Source organism: Salarias fasciatus, chromosome 1 (genome assembly GCF_902148845.1).
Source record: "Salarias fasciatus chromosome 1, fSalaFa1.1, whole genome shotgun sequence".
In the NCBI taxonomy this organism is placed as follows: Eukaryota; Metazoa; Chordata; class Actinopteri; order Blenniiformes; family Blenniidae; genus Salarias; species Salarias fasciatus.
In genome coordinates, this window is record NC_043745.1 from 11,323,435 (window position 1) to 11,345,483 (window position 22,049).

Consider the following 22,049-nt stretch of genomic DNA (forward strand, 5'->3'; position numbering starts at 1 on the left):
TCTTATATTGATTTTAATGAGTTGAATTAAAAGATAAAAGTCAGACTCGAGTTCAAGTCTCAAGTCCAAGTTCACAGCTTATCTGGATGACTTACTCACAAAACACACCACATCCTCTCATGAACCCATGACACTGCAAATAGTATTTGAGCAGCTCAGCCCTGACCTTAAAGTGGGCCAAATGTGAATTTGGTGAGGCCACAATGACATACCTGAGGAGAGAGCTTAGACAAGGTCAAGTACGCCCCCCTAGAGGATAAGGTTTTACCCATCATTTACTTCCCTGGTCCTAATAATCACAAACATCAGTCCCATTTTGTGCAGACTGATGGGTCCCAGCATGCCTTTGACAGTGTCCACAGTCTGCTGAGCCTCGCCGCTGCTGTCATGACCTTTCCAGCTCTAAGTTGATAGCAGCGCTGGGGGAGAGGGTGTGGTGTTGTTGCAGGAGGACACAGATGGAACTGATGACACCATCTGCTATTTCTCAAACACCAAGCACCATGTCAGACACTCAGCCACTGCAACAGAAACTCCTGCAATCGGTGGTGGTGTAAACCAACCATTACCCTTTTGGTCTTGATCTCACATGTTCACTTATAAACCAGCAGACTGGCGACCATGGATCTGTGTCACAGGTGTGCAGTGTCACCCTGTGACTGGCTAAATCTGTTCCTGTGGAAGCCACGCCTTCTGGCGGGAGGGAGAGGAGCAGAGAGTGGATGTGGCTCCGTCGCTTGCTGTTATCACATACTGTATTTCCTCGAAAAACAGTTACCTAATGCGTGTGTGGCAATTGATAGTATTTCTGTTTCAGGCAGCACATTAATCAAGTTACGTGGTCAATGAAGTTTACTAGCAGTGATCTCTCTCGACTACTCATATCCTCTGGAGCAGAGGGCAAAGGGCAAAGGGCAGAGGACGTTCAGTGCTTAGATAGTCCATGTTTTCCCCCCACAGGAGAAATAATACAGTGTTCACTTCACTCATACAAAAAAAAATCAAGTATCACTTTCAGTTTGCAGAAATCTGCTGTGCACTTGCACATTAAATTATTGTGATGATTCTATGCTGCCTACTGTTTTTCTGCATTGACCTTGCTTTGAAGCAACACTTTTATTATTAATAAAATCATTAATGATTATAGTGATAAAAAAAGTTTAAAGTTCTGTCTGAAGAAACAGACCTCATAGTGTAATGATGACTATGTTGTAATTGGAGCTGTATAAATAAAGCTGAGCTGAACTGAATTGAATGTTATTTCCGTTGTTTGAACCTAGGTGGACAGACTGACTCGGTCGTTTTACTCTTTCCTAAGGTAAGAATGAAATATTTTTAATGCACATTGCATGCCACGCATTTTTATTTGAACATTTAACATCAGGACTTAATTGGCGCGTTTTCTATTCCACTTGCATGGTAGCAGAAATATCTGTGTGTTTGTAAAAAAAAAAGAAAACACATTGCTTGTTTTCACATTCAGTCAAGTCATCCAACATCTTCAAATCCAGCTGTATCAAACTCCTTTTTAGTTTAGGAGCCACATGCGACCCAATATCATCCAGTGAGGCTGACTGGTAAAATGAACTAACTGCATCAACTTCATTCATTTTTTTTACTAAAACATCCGTCAAAATGGCGAATTTGAATTTCCAACTAAATTTGTATATAATTATAATTTAGAACACAATGTTTGTGACAAATGAGTCCGTACGTCTTCAGTCATTTCCTTTTTTATTTCAAAACATGCTCAACATTGAAACTTGTAAAAGATTAAAAAAAAAGTTTTCACGACTTTATAACCTACTTTTTTTTTGCTTGAAACTGTGAAAAATTGTGTTTTTGGTTCTTTACATCCACAAATCCCAATCTACAGGGCAGGCAAATACATTTCAAGTATGGTTAAAAACAAATTCCTCTCGGATGAATAAATTCCTTTTGAAAAATAACAACCTACAAAAAAAAAAAAAAAAAATCAAATAATATATTCACAAAACATATCACACACGTACATACCACAGCTCCATAGATTGCACCTGCTATGTAAAAAAAAAAAGTAACAGAATCGTATTTGTTTTTGAAACATTTCACTTTAAGACCTTCATTTTGAAGACGGGGGGGTTGGAGGATCATGTGTCACTTCCTCATATCTCAAGAGCGAAAGCATACTTGATTCTCGGGAAAACTTTCGCATCAGGTAAATACGTGTCAGCGTCATACATGAAACTTTGACAAAATCTCAAATAACGATTACTGAAGGGTGCAAGTGGTGTTTATGTTCTTCCTGGCTGGAGCAGGCTGAGATTCTAAACAGTTTATGGTTGCAGAGGGTTTGAAAAGTCCAAAGAGCGAAGCTGGTTGCATATTTACATGTTAAACTGCAGTAACAACAGAACAGTTTAAACCAGTGATCACCGGTTCCTGTACGGTTTTATTTGTTTCAGGGCTTTAAATGCAGTAATGTGAGAGAATGCTAATCATAATTCACTATCTCATTTCAATATCATAAACAAAACAGGACATTTAAAGTTTTTTTAAGCCGACTAATGTTAAGTCATAAACATATTACTAAGATCAGATCACACAAAAATCCACCAAATAACATTTACAATCCAAGTATTGCATTACATGGTTTTGAATATGATATACTGTATATAATAAAGTTGGTGGTAAAAAGAGGTGTGGAAGTACACACACACACACACACACACACACACGCACACGAATGTATTGAACTAAATCTGTTGTGTCTTATTTTCTGCAGTCAAGATGAATCTGGAGGAATACTTCAAGAGGATCGGTTTTCAAGGCTCCTATGAAGCCCTGGATCTGCCCACACTGAAAATGATCCACAAACGGCACGTCATGTCGATCCCTTTTGAAAACCTCAGCATTCACTGCGGGGAGAGAATCACCACCGACCTGCAGGTGATCTTTGACAAGGTGGTGAGGGGCCGTCGTGGCGGTTGGTGCATGGAGAACAACCTTCTGTTTGGCTGGGTGCTGAGAGAAATGGGCTACGACACGACCACCTTGGGCGCCAGGGTTTTCAGTGCCAGCTCTCAGGACTTTTTTCCTTATGAGTCTCACCTCATCAACAAGGTCATTATTGACGGGAAGCCTCACATTGCAGATGTGAGTTTTGGAATGTCATCTCAAGTGTGGGAGCCTCTGGAGCTCATCTCTGGAAAGGACCAACCCCAGGCAGCCGGAATCTTCCGTCTTATCGAAAAAGGAGACGTGTGGATGCTGGAGAAGACCGCAAGGAAACCAGAATTTCTTAATCCAGAGTGTGCTAAATCAAGCCTGATCAACAGGAATCTAACAAGGCTGGTGTACTGCTTCTCACTGAGTCCTCGCCAGGTTGAGGACTTCTCCGACATAAACCACAAGCTCCAAACCACTCCAACCTCCCTGTTCACCAATAAATCCATCTGCTCTCTGCAGACAGCCACAGGGTTCAAGGGCCTGGTTGGCTGGACCTACAGCGAGGTGACCTACAAACCTGAGGAGGGCGTTGATGTGTTTAGCATGAGGGACATCACAGAGGAGGAGATAGAGGAGGTTCTGAGGGAACAGTTCAATGTGGTCCTGCAGAACAAAGTGCAGCCCGTTAGCACCAAATTAAGTTACACAATGTGAAAAGACACGACATATACCTTCATATCCAAACTGGTTGATGAATGGATTAGTACTCGAAACTCAGACCAGGATGGTCAAGGTTGAGTTCTGCACAGCTCTGATTGGCTGGAGCAGAAATGATCAGCTAGGATGAGGTTTAGCAGAGTCAGCCAGTGTATGAAAGGTGAAACCTCATAATGTATAAAACAGCTCATCATCTGGATATGAAGTATCATCATTTCTTGTTTTAAACTTCTATTGAAATTTCCTTGTTTAGAAATATATAGTTGTTATATATGAATGTATTCAAATAAATGTTTAAAGCTGATCTGCCTTTATATGCACATATAACCTCTTACCCCATCACAGTTAAAGTTCATAATGTATATTTAGCTTCTTTTTTTAATTATTGTTCTTTTTAGTGCTGCACTCAGTTTAATCTTTACTTGAATTATATTTCCAGAAATTTTTTTTTTTTTTAAATTTTACAATTTTCCATTTTCTAATGTGATTTTCTGTGTTGGATTTTAATAACTTTTTCATGATTATTTAGTCCTGTTTTTGTTTTTGCGTTTTTTTTTTCTTCATAATTTATTTTCGTATATGAAGCGTTTAATGTATATTATTACAACTAATATTATTATCACATCATTTTCCTAATGCCATTGAGAAATCACTTTTGAATAAATGTCATTTGAGAAATTTCACTGTGTGAATGTGAATGTTTTTGTATACATCAGCAGTGTCCAGTGGGCCATGTTTTCACTAACAAGAGTCTGACAAAAGTCACTGTTGCAGACTAGTTTTTCCAAAGATAAAACAATTGCTACGGTATCTTATTTTTAAATGCAACATAATTCAGCGGTATAAATGCAAGGCATTCTTTTTTCCTCTTTCAGTTTTTTACATTTTGTTATAGTACTCATTAATAAGCATAATTAAAGTGCTTTAATTCTGGAATTGCAATTCTTTTCCTCATGAGTTGACGGTTCAATTTGTCCAGGTTTTGTAAACAGATAAAAGTCACATTGTAGTATTTTTTTTTAATAACACAACAAATCATAGACATTGAAGAACAATTACTAAAAATTAAGCTAGAAACACATTTGTGACTGTGTGTCACAAATCAAGCCAGAAATGTGGGTGTATCTATGGACTCAAACCTGTTATTCAACAACCATATTAATACAGCAATGACCATACTGTTATCTGGAAAATATTGCAAGGATTAAAGAATTTCCAAATGAACATGTATTTATTTTCTGTTTTTTTTTTTTTTATTGTACTGCTGTGTTTTGAAGCCTCAGTAAAAACGCTGTCAGACAGCTGTAGTTTATCCACAATGCTGCAGCCTGAGCCATCACAAACAGTAAAAAGGGTGGAGCACATCACACCTGAGTTCAGTCTCTGCACTGACCGCCAAAGGACTGACTTCAATATGTGTCTTGTCTTCTTGTCTACTAAGCTTTGAATGGTCTCAGGCCTGAGAACATCTTAGATTTAGTTTTTCTGCTCTTCACCTCTGGAACAAACCTCCTGAACATCTGGGAACTGCTGACACACTTCTTTTAAATCAAGTGTCAAAACATGTTTATTTACTCAGGCTTTCCATTAAGCAATAGATTTCACTTATTTCATTGCCTTTGTCTTGATAAAGCTTTTCATTATAGGCTTTAAGATTTTTCACAATCTTAGCCACTTAAAATTGATGTTCTTAATTACCTTGCTTTAATATATTTCTTTGTAAAGCACTCATTCCTTGTGTCTGTGCCATAATAAATCTGTCTTTCCTTGCCTAAAGATGCAATCTTTAATCGCCAGAAAAATAAGCTCCTATTGAGCCCTGTCTTTTTTTCAGGAAATTAACTTTGAGGAAAAAGCGCCCCCTGGAGTTCAGTCAATCATAAGCAACTGTGTTCAGAAAGGCGGGACTCAAATATTAGTACCGCCCCCTGTATTTTGTCCAATCAGATTCCACCTGGAGACACAAGCCAATCTGGATTGGTCTATGGGCCTGTCCTTCATCCTGTGGGCCGCGGCAGCATCGCCGTCATGAACTCCTTGGAGCAGGCCGAAGGTAATGTAAGCCCGGTGTATTTCAAAGTATAAAGTTGTTTCAGCATGCTGAATCGTTTTTATCCCTTTTGTTGTTGCCAGAAAAAGAGTTGAGCACAAACGTGTCGAAACGTGATGTCAGACGTAGACATGACGGTAGGTTAGTTTGCCACAGTTAGCCTGTTTGCTAGCTGAGCTAACAACACCCAAACAGCCTGATGCGTCTTCGCAGTCACGTTAAAACTGTTTACATTCAGCTCTGCTGTCTTCGCTTGAGTGTTACTGATTCAGCTTTTTGGTAGAACTGTAGTAAGATTAAAATCTGTGTTCACTGTGTGCGGTTGTGAGGTTTGAGCACGGGCTTCGGTTATAATAAGGCTAACGTGAGGCACTATATCCAGAAGTGTGGTCTGTGAATCACAGCAGCTTTCAATCGTTTGTATCTTCTGTTGTAGACCTGAAGGCCTTTGAGAGAAGACTGACGGAGTATGTCTCCTGTTTGCAGCCTGCAACAGGCAGGTGGAGAAGTAAGTACATGAAGGGAAGTACACTCCCTCTTCACTTGAGTTCAGGTGTTCTGTGTGGAGAATAAAAAAAACCCCATCAGAATAAGAGTCTCATCAGGTATGTTTCCACAGTACCAAAGTTGTTGTCGTTTTGAAAAACAGGCCAGGAATAGGGAATCACCTTCATAGTCAGTGTCAGTTTTAACTACATTAAACAAACTTTCTCCATCACAGCCATATCTTAATCTATTTATAGCTTTAACATTTGGCTGTCAAGCTGGAAAGAATACTTTTGCATTTATTCAGTGATCAAATAATCTGCTGTCTTACAGTTTGTGGAAGGATTTTAAGTATTGCTCTGAATTTTAGTAAAATACAGGCACTTGGAAAGTCAATGTGAAGTATTTGTACTCTGTTACTTCTGATGTTGAATGAAAATTAACGGTACTGTATGGTAACTTTGTGAAAGGATCTGATGTTGTTGGTTTCTCTTTTCAGTGATTCTGATAGTGGTGTCTGTCTGTACTGCTACCGGGGCCTGGAACTGGTTAATAGACCCCGACACACAGAAGGTATTGCATTAACAGAGAAAGGACATCTTGTGTAATTTCTGGCTTCATGGTAAACTTAGCCACAGATGGTATGTTTTCTGCAGCTGATGGCAATGATGGTGTGAGCTGTGTTCTTAATGCCAATAATATCAACACTTGAAGGAAGTTTTTGATTGTAGATAAACTATTACAATTATGTGTGTACACCCAATTCAGAAGTTGACTTTATCCCTGCAAGCTCAGGCCAAGTTGTAGTTAAAGGGAGTGGAGGTCCAATTTTAGTTTTTCCTGAGAGGGGAATAGGATTACCATATCAGGAAGTCAACTTTATTCAATAATATGATATTCCCTTCAGAAAAAAATCAACATGTTTCTCTACCTGCTCTGCTTAAGCCATCTTTGTGTATTTTTCTGCTCATTTTGTTAACTGATGGTGATTGAAGTTGTAATACCTGAACACTGAATTCTTCTGTCAACTTGCTCAGCTGAACCTTTACTTTCACTAACTGTAAGATGTCCTTTTGGTTGAAACAACTCCACACTCACTGTCATTCTTTGTGCTTTTTTTTTTTTTTTAATTATGAGCCCACATTTTCATGTCTGATAATATCTATAAATCTAAAATGAGGGAAGAGAAACAGAACTGTTGCATTGCATGCATGATGTCTTTTATTGTCATTCACAGCTGCTTCTTGACACTGCATATGTTTGCATATATCATGTTTGACAATTGTGCAAAATATTGGTATGGTGTATTGGATTCTTCCAACCAAATCCAGAGTTGTGTGTACCTTAAATTCTATAAACAGGTTTTTCAGTTCACGCCATCAACCCTGAACTTAAAAACAATATCACTCAAGCTTTGTTGAAAAGCAATAGAATAAAACACTGGTTAGTTTTAACATTATCTTTCAGTGTAGTCTTCGTGCTTTGCAAACCTTCCCTTTCGTGACTGTGAGGATCACAGTTTTCAGATTTCCGATTGAATCTCTGTCAAAGTTGAACTGATGTTTTTGTGTTTTGGACAGGTCTCTTTCTTTTCATCGCTGTGGAATCATCCTTTCTTCACCATCAGCTGCATCACATTGATAGCACTCTTCTTCGCGGGGATACACAAACGTGTTGTAGCACCTTCCATGTATCTTTTTTATTTGTTGCAGTAAATATGAAGACCTATGTGAGTCTACTTTATCGTGTTAATGTAATAAACATCCTTGACCTGTGCTGTATCAGTATTGCTGCTCGCTGCCGCACAGTTTTAGCAGAATACAACATGTCCTGTGATGATGTGAGTTCACAGATTTTTTTTTTTTCTTTTGTACTTTGGATGTCTTCAACTCTCTCACGCCAGTCTCGTTTGCACCTTTTCACAGACGGGGAAACTTATCCTGAAACCTCGACCCAACATTCAATAACTGTGAACTGGTGCGCTCTGTTCACACCGAAACGTGTGCAGGACACGTGCTGACAGCTGCTGGAGCCGCTCGCACTCTCCAGTCCTAACAACGCAGAGGCAGACGACTTCATCGTGATGGAGACGCAGGAATGAACTGAAAGGGCCTTTTAGCAATGTGGCATCTGCACTCATGGCCTTTGATATAATTTTACACTCTGCATGAGTTCAGATTGTTTATTTCTGATGTTCAGCATAAATTTTAAATAAATGTTTTTATTTTTAGAACTGTTTACCTAATAAATGCGTCAATCGTGAAGAGATGTGTGGTTTTTTTTTAAATGCACCCTGTGCAATGTTGCGTGGCTGCGTGTGTTTGCGACAGCGTCACTGCTACGTCACGTCAGCAGTTCCGCTTTACGGCAGGGTCCAGACTTCCACATGGCCTCCGAGTAGACGGGAGCCGGTGTGCGCTTGTTTGTGTGCCAAAAGCCCGGTTGTAAAGGAAAGGAACGGCGATTTTTTTTTGCTGTGCTGAGCTGCCGAGATGGGGAAAAGTAAGACTACGAAGTTTAAACGTCCTCAGTTCAACACGGCGGGGCTGCCGGTGAACGCAGTGAAGGAGGAAGAGGAGCAGGCTGATGAAGATTGTCCGGCTCTGGAGCTGCTGGAGAAAGTAAGGACAGGATCTCTACACATTTTATCAACCACGTTAATTGACTTTCCAGTTTAATAAAGTATCAAAGCGTGTCAGCTGGTTTGATTTCTACAATGCATGTCGGTACAGGTGGGACTGGACTCGTGTATCTGCGGTGTCAAAAGGCTTTAAAGTCACGTGTTAAAAATCATCTGCTGCCCTCTTTTTGTCTGTGTTCACATTTTTAATTTTATTTACATTTTGCAGTCACGAAATGCTTCACAAGTTGAATCCATTCACCGAATAAGTCCTCAGTTAAAATATACAGTGACAAATCTCAATAACAGTAAGCCAACTATTCAGTCAAGAAGACTTACAGGATTACACTCAAAACAATTTGGTGAATAGTCACCTCAAACATTCAAATACCTTGTGGTGGGTGTGTTTAAATTCACTCAGATATGCCAGTACATAATTTAAAAGACAGACTTGCAAAGTGTCTCATCCAGAAACACAGACACCTTTGGTCCCAAAATGCCTTGATCCATCCATGGATCCATCCATCTTCTGTGTAGTGGACAGGACAGGTCACCAGTCCATCACAGGCCAAACGCTCAGCAATTTCAAGGTCACCAGGCAACCTCACATGTGTGATTTTGGACTGTGTGAAGCAAGAGGAGCACCTGGTGGAAACCCACACATGCACATGGGGAGAACATGCAAACTCCACTCAGAAAGACCTGCCTTGTATTGAAGCACAGACCTTCTTACTGTGAGGCGAGAGCACTAACTAACCACTGTGTTACTGCTCTCTTGAAGGGGATTCCTCCCTGTAATTCAAGAGAAGTTTGTTCAAGAGTTGCATTCTAATCAAACACAATACCTGGATTACTCTGGTTGGACTTACATTCAATACAAACAATTCTGTTGTGTTCTTTTACATTTTGCAGATCGGCTGGAATATTCAGGAGTTCACTCTTTATCATCACTTGCAGGCTTTTGTCTGCTATCCAATCACAGACCGTAGATACAGCTATGTTGTATCAGTAATCAATGTTTTTACACCTCATGTCATCTCCCTAACCTGGACATAACTTGACATAATGCATATAAAGAGGTTTAGAAATTCGCGTTTTATCACGCAAAGCTTCAATTTGTTTCACTTGTTGCTTCTCCTGCAAGCTGAATTTTTTTTCCCCCACATTCACCCTAATTTATCCCTATCCTATTACTGAATTATTCAGAGATGTGTTTATGTCTACCCACTTTTTAGTAGAAATCTGTATTATTCAGGTTCTTCCACACTTCAGATTTACTCAGGAGTAAAGTTTAAAAAACAAATCTGCATTCAGACTTCTACCCTTATAAATACTGACATGAAATCTCATGGTCATTATTTTTTGCGATAAGAGTTTTGACTGTATAGTAAAGTCTTAACAAATGCAGTCAAATGTGAATATAATGAACATAAAGTGATGTGTTTGCACCATTTGAATATTGGTTTGTGAACAGTTGTGAGCCCACCGTCCTCGGCTCAGGAGGGAAACCCATTAAAAACACTTTGTTTTGATCTTTTTGATGACGTTTATGTGTGTTGGAGAGTCTGACCATGTTAAAATGGGCTCTCTTTGTGCTCATTTTACATATCCCCGTATTTGACTTGTGTGTCGGTCCCTATACGACCATCTTTCATCACCTTGTCTGCCACGTTGTCATGATTTTATTGTGTTTTTCTGGTTGTTTTGTGCTCATACGAGTCCCAGACTTTATGCCGTGTTGTTCTGATCAGTATTGACTCACTGGGGTTTATCTCTTGTGTTTCTCCGACACACTTTGACAGTTGGAAAGTCCGAGCGCGGACGTGAGAGAGTTTGCGTGTGCGAGCATTTCCCGGGTGGTGCAGCTGAGCCAGAACATCCCCGGTTTCCTTCAGAGGGATGCTGTGAGAAAGCTGGGCCCCATGCTGCTGGATCGCAGCCTGGCTGTCAGAGAGACCGCCACCGGAGCGCTCAGGTGAGTCGGCAGGTGCTACAGGAACGCCGCCATTTCAGTTATTTCAGTACGCAGTGGCAATAAAGAGCTTTATATCATAATCTGATCTACATCAACCTCATACTTTCTAAATAACTTTAATATCTCAAGTCTTAATGTAACATATCCATTAAAAATGCACAGTACTGTTGGAGAAAAAGTAATTAGAATTAATAAGTGTTTGAATGTCCTTTAGCTGTAATGTCTTCCAGAAGCTGCTGATCAGACCTGCTCTGTGCCTGAGAGCAATTTTGGACTATTGGACCAAAAATCTTTTCATTATTGTAATTATACGAGCTACATGTGGCTTCAGGGTGCAGAGTTGCACACCATTGATCTAATGGGGGAAAACTTAACAAGCTATTAAAAATCCATGCAGTTGAAACACTATTACCAAATGTAATAATGCAATATTTAAGTGTATTGATTCTCTCTCACTGCCTTACTCTCAGCAAATCAATTTATAAGGTGGACATTGTGCCAACCGAGAGTAGTAAGGAGCCACTTCAGATGTTTTCACACCAGCTGTGTGTGCGGTTCGCTTCCTCGGATTGTCTGCTTCATTTGTGAGCTTGGTAAACCTCACCGACGCTCTGGTACAGACGGAACAAGTAAAATCTGCTCGAAAATATGGCTCTGGGTTCACTTTAGCACGGATGCAGTCCACTGCAGTGCCGACGGATTGCGTGATGGAGCAAAAGCAGGAAGTGAATGAAGGAGAGTCGTGTCTTTTCTGTAGAAAAATAAAATAAAACCAACAGCAGAAATTTAAGGAAAACAGAAAAAGTTTAGGGAATGTGTGCAAACACTTATGGATGCATGGTGGGGTAAATATTTATCATCTGCTTGGTTTTGTTTCTAAATTACTTCCTTGTGTTTTTAAAAATTCCTTCCTAAATAAATGAATATGTAAAAGCGCTCGGGAACAGCGTGCTTCCTTCTGTAAACACAACAGCTGACTGAGTGACCAAGTTTCCTCCTGTCCTGTTTTTTTATTCTGAAAATCACAAGACTGTCTGCAGTTGAAGCTCCAGTTCTCTCCATGCGTCTCTCGTACAGTTAGTGTGTGTGCACACATCGAAGACTCCTTTGTAGTGGCGCTGAGGTGAAGATGCCTCGTCTCCAAAAATAGCACATAATGAAATGAGGACACCCTGGAAGTGGCTCAGTGATAACGGAAAGATTTTTTTTTTCAGTAAAAATCAGCTTGTTTAGTGCTGTATTAAATAAAATCAAGCACACACATCTTTCTGTCCTGATGCGTAATTAAAGTGACACTAAGGAACTTTTCAACCTTAATAAAACATTTTAATATCTTTTGTGATGATACATCGACTTACAACTGGTTGAATGACCCCTCTGTCACGGCCTGAGGGCGTCAGTATTGCTTTCACTTGGACTGAGCAGCTGTGAGGAGGGTGGTAGGAACCCTGCACACTAAAAAACTCCAAATGTGCGGACTGCTTTACGGCAGGCGTCACATCATGATAAAACATTGTTTAGCCACCATTAGATTCATTACCTCGTCGCTATCCGTCCTTCACACAGCCACTGGAAACAAATGAAGGCGAGTTCAGTCCGACAGCATGCCACCGGGAGCAGCATTTTACGACGCCACACGCTAGTCCTCATGGGAACTGTGGTATTCGTTCTGGCAAAACACTACCGCTTTTGTCCACTGGCGCCGCCAAAATCAACGAAAACTGAAAGTTCCTCAGTGTTGCTTTAAAGGTGCTGTAGGCAGGATTCCGCATCTCCGCCATCTTGCTTAGGTTTACCTAAGCAAGATGGCGATTTGACCCATCTAAGAGGGCGATTTCAGCACAGCCAATCCTGTCCTGTTTTCTCTGACATCACGCCCTTACGCAAGTTAAGCTCCTCCCACAAGAACGTGCGACGAACGCCCCTCGACCAATCACGGTTAGAGCCTCATGGGCTCTTCTGATTGGTCAAAGATACCTGGAGCTGTTGAGATTCCTTTTCAGCTCAGAACAGAGACAGATGGAAACGCTGCACCCTCGCGGTTGTGCAATTATGCTACACTCCTAAAGGATTATCAATGGATACTCTAACATTTAATCCAAAGAAAACACAGAAAAATTAGCAATCGACTAGCAAAATCCTGCCTACAGCACCTTTAAGAGAGGTCAGACTGTTTATCCATTCATTTTCTATACTGCTTTATCCAGCTGAGGGTTGAAATCTGATGCAGCAGACTCCAGCTGACTGCTGAGACATCAGTCGCCGATTAATTGCAGGACAAACAGAGAGAAACAAACGCATGAGGAGCTGTTCATCAGCTGCTAAAGTAAAGCTCATATTCAGTGTCCAACAGTGGAAAATCACCATGGGTTTGTTGCACAGTAGCATTTGCTGTGGTTTCCCTACAGGGGGCGCCACTTTACAGAAAAAGTTCCATCTGTAAAGCGAGGATGCTGTTACATGCTGTTCCCCTGTTTTGATGGCTGTAGTCCCAGTTATTGTAACCCTGCTCACTGACTCTTCTTCACTCTGGGCTCTGGTGTGAATGTGACATTCCCCTCTCCTCCGACTGCTCCCCTCCAGTCAGCCGTCCTCTGCGTCTCATGTAGCCGGGTCTCAAAATGAGACAGCCGCTCACAGAGTTTCTCCAGGCTCCCCCCTCTCTCTCTCTCTGATTCTCACACCGTCACCCAGTCAGCATCTCTGTCTGCGAATCTCCTCCACAGCGCCGTCTCTCACTCTCTCTGTCTCCACCGCCGGCAGGAATCTGAGTGCATGTGGAGTTCAGGAGGTGTGCGAGGACATGGTGAAGCACGACGTCATGACTCCTCTGACAGCACTGCTCAGAGAGGTGAGGAGGAGACGCCGCCGCCGCCGCTTTTAGCCCAGCCCATCGCTTCGGTTCTCCCTCATCAGCAGCTGCTCCGGCCTCAGCAGTTCCAGCAGTGAACTCCTCTCGCGCTGGGATTATAGACTCGTGTCTCCTGACTCCAGATTCAGCCTCACACACACGAAAGGCCCTTAAGGATTGGTTACATGCATTGCTGTCCATTCTATGTGTAACAAATGAAGCATCCTCCAGTTCGATTCATGTAATTTCCTACGTCTGAGGTCAAAGTTCATGTGCATGGACATCTATTGAATCCCGGTGTCGTTTGTTTCCCAGTGCTGCGCCGGTTTCGAGAGCGCCGCAGTGCCGATGAAAGACCAGAAGAACGCAGTGGAGGACGTGGCCAACGAGGCCGTCAACTTACTGTGGAATCTGTGGTGAGAGAACAGCCTGTTTGCTGCTGCTTCCAGCGATGAGTCAGTCACCAGGCTTTGTTTATCAGCTTTTTAGCAGCTCTCAAACATAATGGATGTCTTGTACCAACGTGAGAATAACGAAACCCTGGACATGTCTCCTCACATGACATGACAGTCAGCTGTAAATCCACAGATGACTTACTGATTTCTTAAATGACATTTTCACCTTCTCCTGATGTGTCGTCCTGCCAGCGAGAGCAGCAGCCAGGCTCTGTCTGTGTTCAACAAGTCGGGTCTCCTCGACGTGGTCGTCCAGTGTCTGGAGAGACATCCGGACAATGTGGAACTGGCCATATCTGCAGGTAAGTCCAGGAGCTTTAACCTGTTCACCTTTAGACTTAAAAAAAAGACTCTTATGACTGTTTGACGTCCAAATATTTAGAGAATTCTAGGATTATATTGAGTCCGGGGGGAGAGTTGTAACCAATAGCAGCTGATAAGAGGCAGAAGGCAGCGTGCAGCCTGGAAAGGTCAATAGTCCATCACTCTGCAAACACAGACGTATACTTTCTCTCCTACGGGCTACTTGGAGTCACTAATCAACCCTGAAGCAGGATTAGAAAAACACTTTAGAGGCCAGATTTTTGACATTTGCTTTACAGGTAAAGAAAATGAAGCAAATGATTATGAAATTATGCCATGAAATTGGCACTGACATAAAACTGCAATCTCTTATGATTAGTTATGATTAAAAATGTATGAAATGTTTTATCAGAGTGATGTTAATATTGAAAAACATCAAGCTCACAATATAAAAAAAGGCAAAAACGACACTTCCAGAATGAAATGAACTCAGTTGGTCTTTGGTCATGTTGAAAGACGTGGCAAAAATGTGTTTCCTATTAACTTGTTTTATTTAAAGTACATCAACACAAACTGTTCAGAAGTGAGAGGCTAAGAATAAAATGCAGACCTACCTGCTGTTCGTGATATTAATATTTGAGATGCTTAAAAAGAATGTACAGTCGGAGAACCGCGTATCCGCGTTGGCAGGTTTTTATCCGCTGTCAGTGTTTAAGTCCTGCTGTCCTCGTGTCTTCTTCAGCCCACTGCCTGCACACTGTGACTGAGGATAACCCCGAGCTGCTGTGCAGCGTGAACGCCGCCGTGCTGGCGGCCCTGGAGAACGTGCTGCTGTCATCTCAGGCCGACATGGCGCACACTCTCCTCAGAACGCTCGCTGCAGGTACGACGTGTCACTTCTCATGCCTTTTCTCTCCCCACCAAATTCAGCGCCGTGCTCTCAACACGGAACAGACGGAGAAGGGCCGCATGTTGATCTTAATCCGTCAACTCTTCTCCTTGTACCACGCAGGAACGCTGTGGAACGTTAAGGGAAGCATCCCCGCCGCCCGCCAGGCGCAGATGCTCAACGCCGTGGTGGCCACACTGTCCAGGTGTCTGGACCTGGATGCGGGCGCCCTGATCCCCAAACTCAGAGAAGCAGAGGACGCTCGGCACAAGAGCTCTACGGCGGCCGCGGATCTGGAGGACCAGGCCGCGGGAGAGCCGACGCCCGAGGACGAAATGGAGGAAGAGGAGGAGGCGCCCAAGCAGAAGAGGAACGGAAAAGCTGTGAAAGTCGACAGTGACTTCTCCGACCTGCTGCCTGTAAGTGGTCAGGTCAGCACACTCCACTGAGAGTTAGAACCAAGTGGTGCAGAGTACCACAAACAGCCGTCGGTCTGCAGTGAGCTGAGGAGACCAGCTGTAGACAGCAGTAGACCTCAGATGACTGAACACTGTCGTCCAGTTTTTTGGGAAGTTCAAAGTAACGTGGAGAGCCGAAGATGCTTTATTGTCCACAGTCTTGTATCAGATAAAAGACACTTCATGCTTACTTCCCTTTGAAACTAGAGCTGTAGCCTTGTACCATCAGCTCGGAACTGCAAGATACTGATTGAACAACCGCTTATTGTCCAGAGAAGGACTGCTTGATGTTGTGTCAAGACAAAGGGTGGACTAAATACATTTAGGACTGGTAGGCTGTTAACACAGCATCAGAAATACATTCCTCAACGTTCCACAGGCAGCACCCCACGATGACCATGTTTGAATGTTTTTGAACTGTTAAATTTAAAACGGTAAATGTCAGACAGCTCTTGACATAAAGTATATCCTCCTCATTTGAAACTGAAGTTCCAGTCAATATCTGACTAATTTTGAGTGGTTCACACTTCTCCAGTCACCCTTTTTGTTCGACCTGCTTCACTTTAACACTGCACAGCCACGAGCAGAAAACACACAGAGCTTTGACCTTGAAGGTATTTGTATGTAAAACCCGCTTATAACCACAACAGTCCTGTAATCCACTAAAACCTTGAATTTGGTAGTAATTCTCAAGCATTATTATGCTTATAAAAATATCTGAACTTTGACTGATTGTAGGCGTGAAGTGTGACTGGAACCGCTGACAGGGTCGGGACGCGGTCGTGACGCAGGACCTCTGCTTGGCTGGCTTTTGGCTGAGTCAGTGCTCAAACGAGGGCATTTTGGGCGGAAGACATTTGAGTCCGCACACACTCGGGAGTGTGGGGTCACTGCCGTCTGAACATTTCACCTTCTTTAGGTAACTTACTTTGAGCCTGAGAGGGCTTTCTTCACATCTTGTCAAATGGATGATTTTAAAATTTCCTATAGGTTCACCTTGAGCTGAATTTGTCATCAATGGTAAATAGTCTGGGCTCTATATGTCTGACAGCAGTAACGCCAGGTGAAAGGTCGGAGCATGAATCATCCCAGAGCGTCTGGGAGTGAACGCAGACCGGCTGTCAGGTCTGGGGATGACGTTGGGGGTGAGGCGGGGGCTAAATTAGGGGAAAACCTCTCATGGTTCAGTTGGGGATCAGCCTCGATGACGGGACCTCAGACAAGACCCCGGCCAGACAGAGCCGTCCCTCGCAGCTCCGTCACAGCCTGAGCCCCAAGGTCACGGCTGACAGTCCCAGTTACAATCCCCAGTAGCCTCCAATGACTGGATTAGGGGTTTTTTTTTAGAAGGGGTTTAGACATTTACATATTCAGCTGAAGTGGGCATGAGCACTACAAGTGAATTAAGCCTCATTTTCACCTCAGACTGACACCTTCTGAGCAGATTTCCGCTCCAGAAAGTCCCATGAGTCATACATCGCCTTAGCGGCGGGCGTCACGCCGAGTGATAATAGTCTCTGTTTTGGTGAGATGTTGACCAACACCACTGCCTGTCTCTGTCCAGAGGGGCAAGGAGGAGCTGAGGGAGGCGACGGCCTTGCTGACAGCCCAGCAGACGTCCTTGGAGATCATCGTCAATGTGTGCTGCTCCGACGGTGAGTGTTGCGGGCGCGGACAGCGGCGCCCGCCCCCCGGCACTTTGCATCAAATTGATTTCCTGTGACACGGCCACCAAATATGCATTTGTCTATCAGTAAAGGCCATTACAGGAAAACGTACATGGAAAGAGTCACACTCTGGAAATGCCCCCAAGTGCTCTTCCTCTTCAACATTTGCGTTTCACCGATCGATCCCGCTCGTGGTTTGCCCGTTTTCAGATCCGTCTGACGACGAGTGGGAGGAGGAATCGAGCAGCGACGAGAGCGACATGGGTCCCGACGGCCTCTGCGACGGACTGTCCAATCTGATGTCCCCTCTGTGTTTGTCAGCCGAGGTTCACGGAGCCCTGATCAACCACAGCATCCCCGAAAAGGCAAACAGCGCTTCCCCCCCACCCCCGTCACGCCTCACCTCGGCCCGCAGCCGGAAGAGAGCAGCTCATCGCAGTGTCAGAGCGCTTAGACAAGCAAGGTCGCCTGTCATATCGGAGCACATAGCTGTAATAGTTGGCTGAAGACACTGTTTTCATTAGACAGCGGGCCACTCCCGTCTTCTTTGACAGGTGCAGCAGATTGGATTACTGCACCTGCAGTGGCATCGAAGAGATGCTTTCATGTGCAGTCATATGGAAAAGCACCATAGCGATGGTTGACTCTTTTAAAAATGTAAATCAATTTGACAAGCAAACATCTGATGCTCCCTGACACTGTGGTTTAGTTAAAAAGGAGATTTTCCATGCAGCATTTTTTAACCCTAGAAGATGTTTTAGGGGTTTTTTTTTGTTTGTTTTTTTGTATGTAGTATTTCATATTCCTTCAGCATCTCAGTTAAAAAATGTTAGAAAATCCAAGCTTTATTTTTGTGAATAGCTCAGAGATGATCAAATGTTTGATCCTAGTAAAATCTTTTTTCGATGACCTTACAATACCACCATGTGCGGCCACGCCACTCGATAACAGGATGGTAACGAGAGTAATTTCTTCCTTCAAGGTCCTCAAAAAGACCGAGTTCCCTCCAAAAGAAGCCTTGGCGGTCTGCCAGCAGGACCCCTCCTGGAGACGCCTGATAAAAAAGTAATCCTCATTTATCAGCCGTCTTTGAGCTTCCGTGTTTCATCCAATTGAGATGCCGTCCGATGAAAATGAGCCTTGTCTTCTGTTTTTTTTTTTTTTTTTTTTTTTTTTTTAGGATGCAGCGTATTCAGTCCCGGGCGCTGACGTGCCTCCACAGCATTCTCTCTGCGATGGACGCTGAGTCTCTTGGCGGCCCGGCGGCCCTCCAGGAAGCAGCGCAGCACCTGTCCAAACTGGTGTTTGGCAACACGGGTAAAGTCAAAATATTTGTCCGACGTGGGAAATTTGTCTTGGAACAGATTCATGGTGTAAAAGTGAGAATTGCAGTCGCATATAAAAGTTGTGATCTTCTGTTTTCAGAGGCGTCCAAAGAAGAGGAGTTCCTGGAGGCCGTCATCAGTGCCATGCGCTCTCTATTACAGATGCTCGCCTCCAAAAATATTCCTCAGGTAGAGATTACAACACTGTTTATAAATGCTTCAAAAAACAGAAAAAAGCAAAGTCTGTTGAGCTGAGGTCGCAACGTCCTGACTTTGAGATCAATGCCGCTGTTGTTGCACTCCGAGCGGACGTGATTCAACTGTTCTCACACAGTAAATAACACACACCAAACTGGAACACACATGTAGAGTTGCAGCATCACTCTTAGTGTGTGAACATCGTCCGCTGGACAAACAGCGCCGCATCGCCGCCGCTAGACTTTGTATTTTTCTGTCAAACTTTCGGCTTCCCTGCCAGTTCAAACTTGGCACCGCCGGCCGTGTTTACTCTGGACGGCTCGGCGTCTCAGTGTTTGGGTTCTGTTTTTGTCAGTGCATGACCGCCGAGCAGCTGATGAGCCTGAGCGAGGCGGCCACCCGCTGCGACGTTGTCAGCGTGAGGGTCAACGCCGTCGCCATCCTGGGAATCACGGGCGGCACATTAGCCAAAGAGAAAGGCACCGCAGCAACTCTCGAGGTAGAAAGCCCTTCCTTCTGCGAACCCTTCCTCTCACAGGGAGCGCCGGGAATTAATGACGCAGAAACAATTAGCAGAGCTTCAGTTAGCCTTTAACCCGTCGCTGTTAATGTATATGAAAACTCGAGTAGAGCTGCCGCCTCCCTCTGTCCTGCTCACTGAGCTGATTCATTGCCCCTTGTAATTGAGGCTGTTTTCTTAACAGTTACCTTTTCACTAAGCTCCTGTTTACTACAGCAGTTCTGCCTCATTAATCCTGAACCAGTTCAGTTCTCCTGATGGTAACATGATAGATGTCTGTCTGGGAAACAGATTAGATTAGATTATATGTACGTTATGTGTGATGAGCGGACAGCATTTTGTCAGCTTCCCTTTCAATGTCTGTTTATTTCAAACCTCCTGCTTCAATTCAGGAGCCTTACACAATTGGATCTCACGTGGTCCACTGAATAATGGCGTTGTCATTTATTGATAAGCACAACTCTGAATCTATGTCTATGTTTTAGTACAGCAAAATATTAATATATCATTAACAAGTTCACATTTCATAAGCTAGCAAACCTGAAATTTAAATAAAAGAATAGCAATTTCTATGATGTTTTGCCTGAGTTCACCATGTGCTTTACAGCTTACAGATAACAGTGTATTTTTATTGCACTATTTATATCTTCAAAGGCATGAAACATTTGGCCTCTCTGAAGATTTAGCAGGCTAGCTCATTCGTATTATAATACCGACTTTTCAAAAGAAATTAGAAGTCAGTTTATCATTGGTGTTGACACACTTATTACACAGCTGTGTAATAATCCTGATCATCTGTATTCCAGTTTATATAATTTGTCACAGACGGCCTGATTTCACTCTCGAAGAGGCCAATTCTGGCCTGCGGACCATATGTTTGTCATCCTTACCATAGAACATTTTGCTCTGATTGATATAAATGCATCTGGATTTAGTGAGTGGTCAGTCATCAGGTGAGTGCTTACAGCAACACAGCAGGGTAACATTATCAACACAGGTGTAATTTAAAGAGTAATCAGTTTATATTTGCAGTATTTTTACGAGTTGTTAAAAGATGTTATCAACCTCTTCAGTGTAATCGAGCACTAACTTTTTACCGACTTGCACAACGCCGCCCCCAGATGATCGGGAGAGCCTTACTTCAGGTTGCCACGAAGGACGTTGACCTCGTGGTGAACGGAGAAGCCCTGGACGCTCTGTTTGACGTGTTTGCGGACGGAGAGGAGGCCGAGGCCGCTGCAAAAAACATCAACCTGCTGACTTCGCTAAAAACCCTTCAGCCTGTCTTCAAGTCGAAGGTGCCGGAGCTTGAATCGTCGCCGGACGGTTCCCACATTGTTATTTTCCTCGGTGTCCAAATGATTCCTTGAACTAACTAACAAGCTTCCTCTGTCTCTGGCAGATTCGTAAAGAAGGACGAGGCAAGTACAACCCTCAGCAGCTGTGTGTGCTGGACAACATCAAAGTCAACCTGAGGAGATTTATCGGTTATCTCGAGAAGGTGGTGAAGAAATGAGGATTTTCTTAATGGATCGAACAGAAAATGGTGGAAAAATCATCAAGTATTTATGTTTATATCATCTAAATGATAGTTTAGTCTTATCTTTTTGTGATGTGAGAGTTTATTTGAGATGAAAAAAGAAAAAGACAAGCCTCAGCTTCATGAGGAACTGCGTCTTGCAGTGACGTTTTTCTTCCCGACATTGAACTGAAAAAGACTTCCAGACATAAATTGGCATAGATTTATGTTTCAAAGACCCGTTTTTTCAGGAGATCAGGTATGGAGAATAAACACCAGCTTGTGGCGCACCGTTAACTTCCTCCCATGTTTCCCAAGGCTTAACAGACGGCTGCAAAGAGGCTGATGTAAGTGAAAGGAAACAACGATATGGTGATATTGTGGAAGTTTTACATGAAGATCCTCGTTCTTCTAAAAAGAAATTGGCGCTGTATCTTTCCTCGGTTTGGTCTGTGGAAGACAGTGAGGCAGCGTATCTTTGTAAGAGGACTTCAGGAAGAAATGAAATGGCCATTATTTCATCAAAGTATGAATCAAATGTCTTTTTTAAAAAAAAATAAATCAATCCTGACTTCCTAATTTGTTTTTTTTTTTTGTTTAAGTCTTATGATTACTTACAGCAGAGATTTTGTTTAAAAGCTGATCATTTATTTTTACATTTACACATAATGTGTTGGCTATGAAAAACAACTTACACCACTAATGATGAGGACCCACATAGAACACTTGAGAACAAAAACACCTTGCTTTCTACTTTTCTTGACATTAACAACATTTGTCTGCTGCTTATTGAGTTTTTAGTTCTTCACAGATGTTAAATGCTACCTTTATTCACTCAATGGGAGAATGTGACCAACAGACTTGATGCTTCACTCGAGGTTTGATATTCATTTTGTGGTCAAAGCAGCATTACACACACACACACACACACACACACACACACACACACACACACTCTTGATCTCAGAGATTACAAAGGAAACTTTCTTCTGTTTTGTACTCACCTCTACACATCCACCGAGCAAACATAAAGGCGTGTTTGGCAGGATCAGGGAGCTTGGAGAGAAAAAAAACACTTGTCTGAACTC

The 22,049-nt window shown here is 42.8% G+C and overlaps 3 protein-coding genes across 5 annotated transcripts; all 3 read left to right on the plus strand.

The window, feature by feature from the left end:
* Window positions 1-1,280: 1,280 nt before the first annotated feature.
* Window positions 1,281-4,706, plus strand: LOC115393309 (arylamine N-acetyltransferase, pineal gland isozyme NAT-10-like). Of its 2 annotated transcripts, none has more exons than XM_030098241.1 (2): window positions 1,281-1,318; window positions 2,765-4,706. In XM_030098241.1, exon 2 carries the CDS (start codon window positions 2,770-2,772, stop codon window positions 3,640-3,642), a length of 873 nt encoding a protein of 290 aa, XP_029954101.1. In that variant the 5' UTR covers window positions 1,281-1,318; window positions 2,765-2,769; the 3' UTR covers window positions 3,643-4,706. The 2 variants fall into 2 exon arrangements, with proteins under 2 accessions (XP_029954101.1, XP_029954093.1); XM_030098233.1 differs by lacking the exon at window positions 1,281-1,318 and adding an exon at window positions 2,139-2,197 and having other exon boundaries at window positions 2,765-4,705.
* Window positions 4,707-5,627: 921 nt separating this feature from the next.
* cnep1r1 (CTD nuclear envelope phosphatase 1 regulatory subunit 1) lies at window positions 5,628-8,439 on the plus strand. 2 transcript variants are annotated; one of them, XM_030096993.1, is made up of 7 exons: window positions 5,629-5,698; window positions 5,779-5,832; window positions 6,132-6,203; window positions 6,681-6,754; window positions 7,762-7,871; window positions 7,967-8,021; window positions 8,107-8,439. In XM_030096993.1, the coding sequence occupies exons 1-7, from the start codon at window positions 5,674-5,676 to the stop codon at window positions 8,146-8,148; spliced, it is 432 nt and encodes a 143-aa protein (XP_029952853.1). In that variant the 5' UTR covers window positions 5,629-5,673; the 3' UTR covers window positions 8,149-8,439. The 2 variants fall into 2 exon arrangements, with proteins under 2 accessions (XP_029952861.1, XP_029952853.1); XM_030097001.1 differs by lacking the exon at window positions 5,779-5,832 and having other exon boundaries at window positions 5,628-5,698.
* A 123-nt stretch (window positions 8,440-8,562) lies between these two features.
* Window positions 8,563-21,525, plus strand: heatr3 (HEAT repeat containing 3). The gene is made up of 15 exons (XM_030096982.1): window positions 8,563-8,802; window positions 10,604-10,776; window positions 13,540-13,627; window positions 13,943-14,043; window positions 14,275-14,384; window positions 15,128-15,268; window positions 15,398-15,693; window positions 17,297-17,387; window positions 17,610-17,764; window positions 18,382-18,464; window positions 18,580-18,716; window positions 18,825-18,913; window positions 19,278-19,421; window positions 20,564-20,740; window positions 20,845-21,525. The coding sequence occupies exons 1-15, from the start codon at window positions 8,674-8,676 to the stop codon at window positions 20,956-20,958; spliced, it is 2,028 nt and encodes a 675-aa protein (XP_029952842.1). The 5' UTR covers window positions 8,563-8,673; the 3' UTR covers window positions 20,959-21,525.
* The last annotated feature ends 524 nt before the right edge of the window (window positions 21,526-22,049 follow it).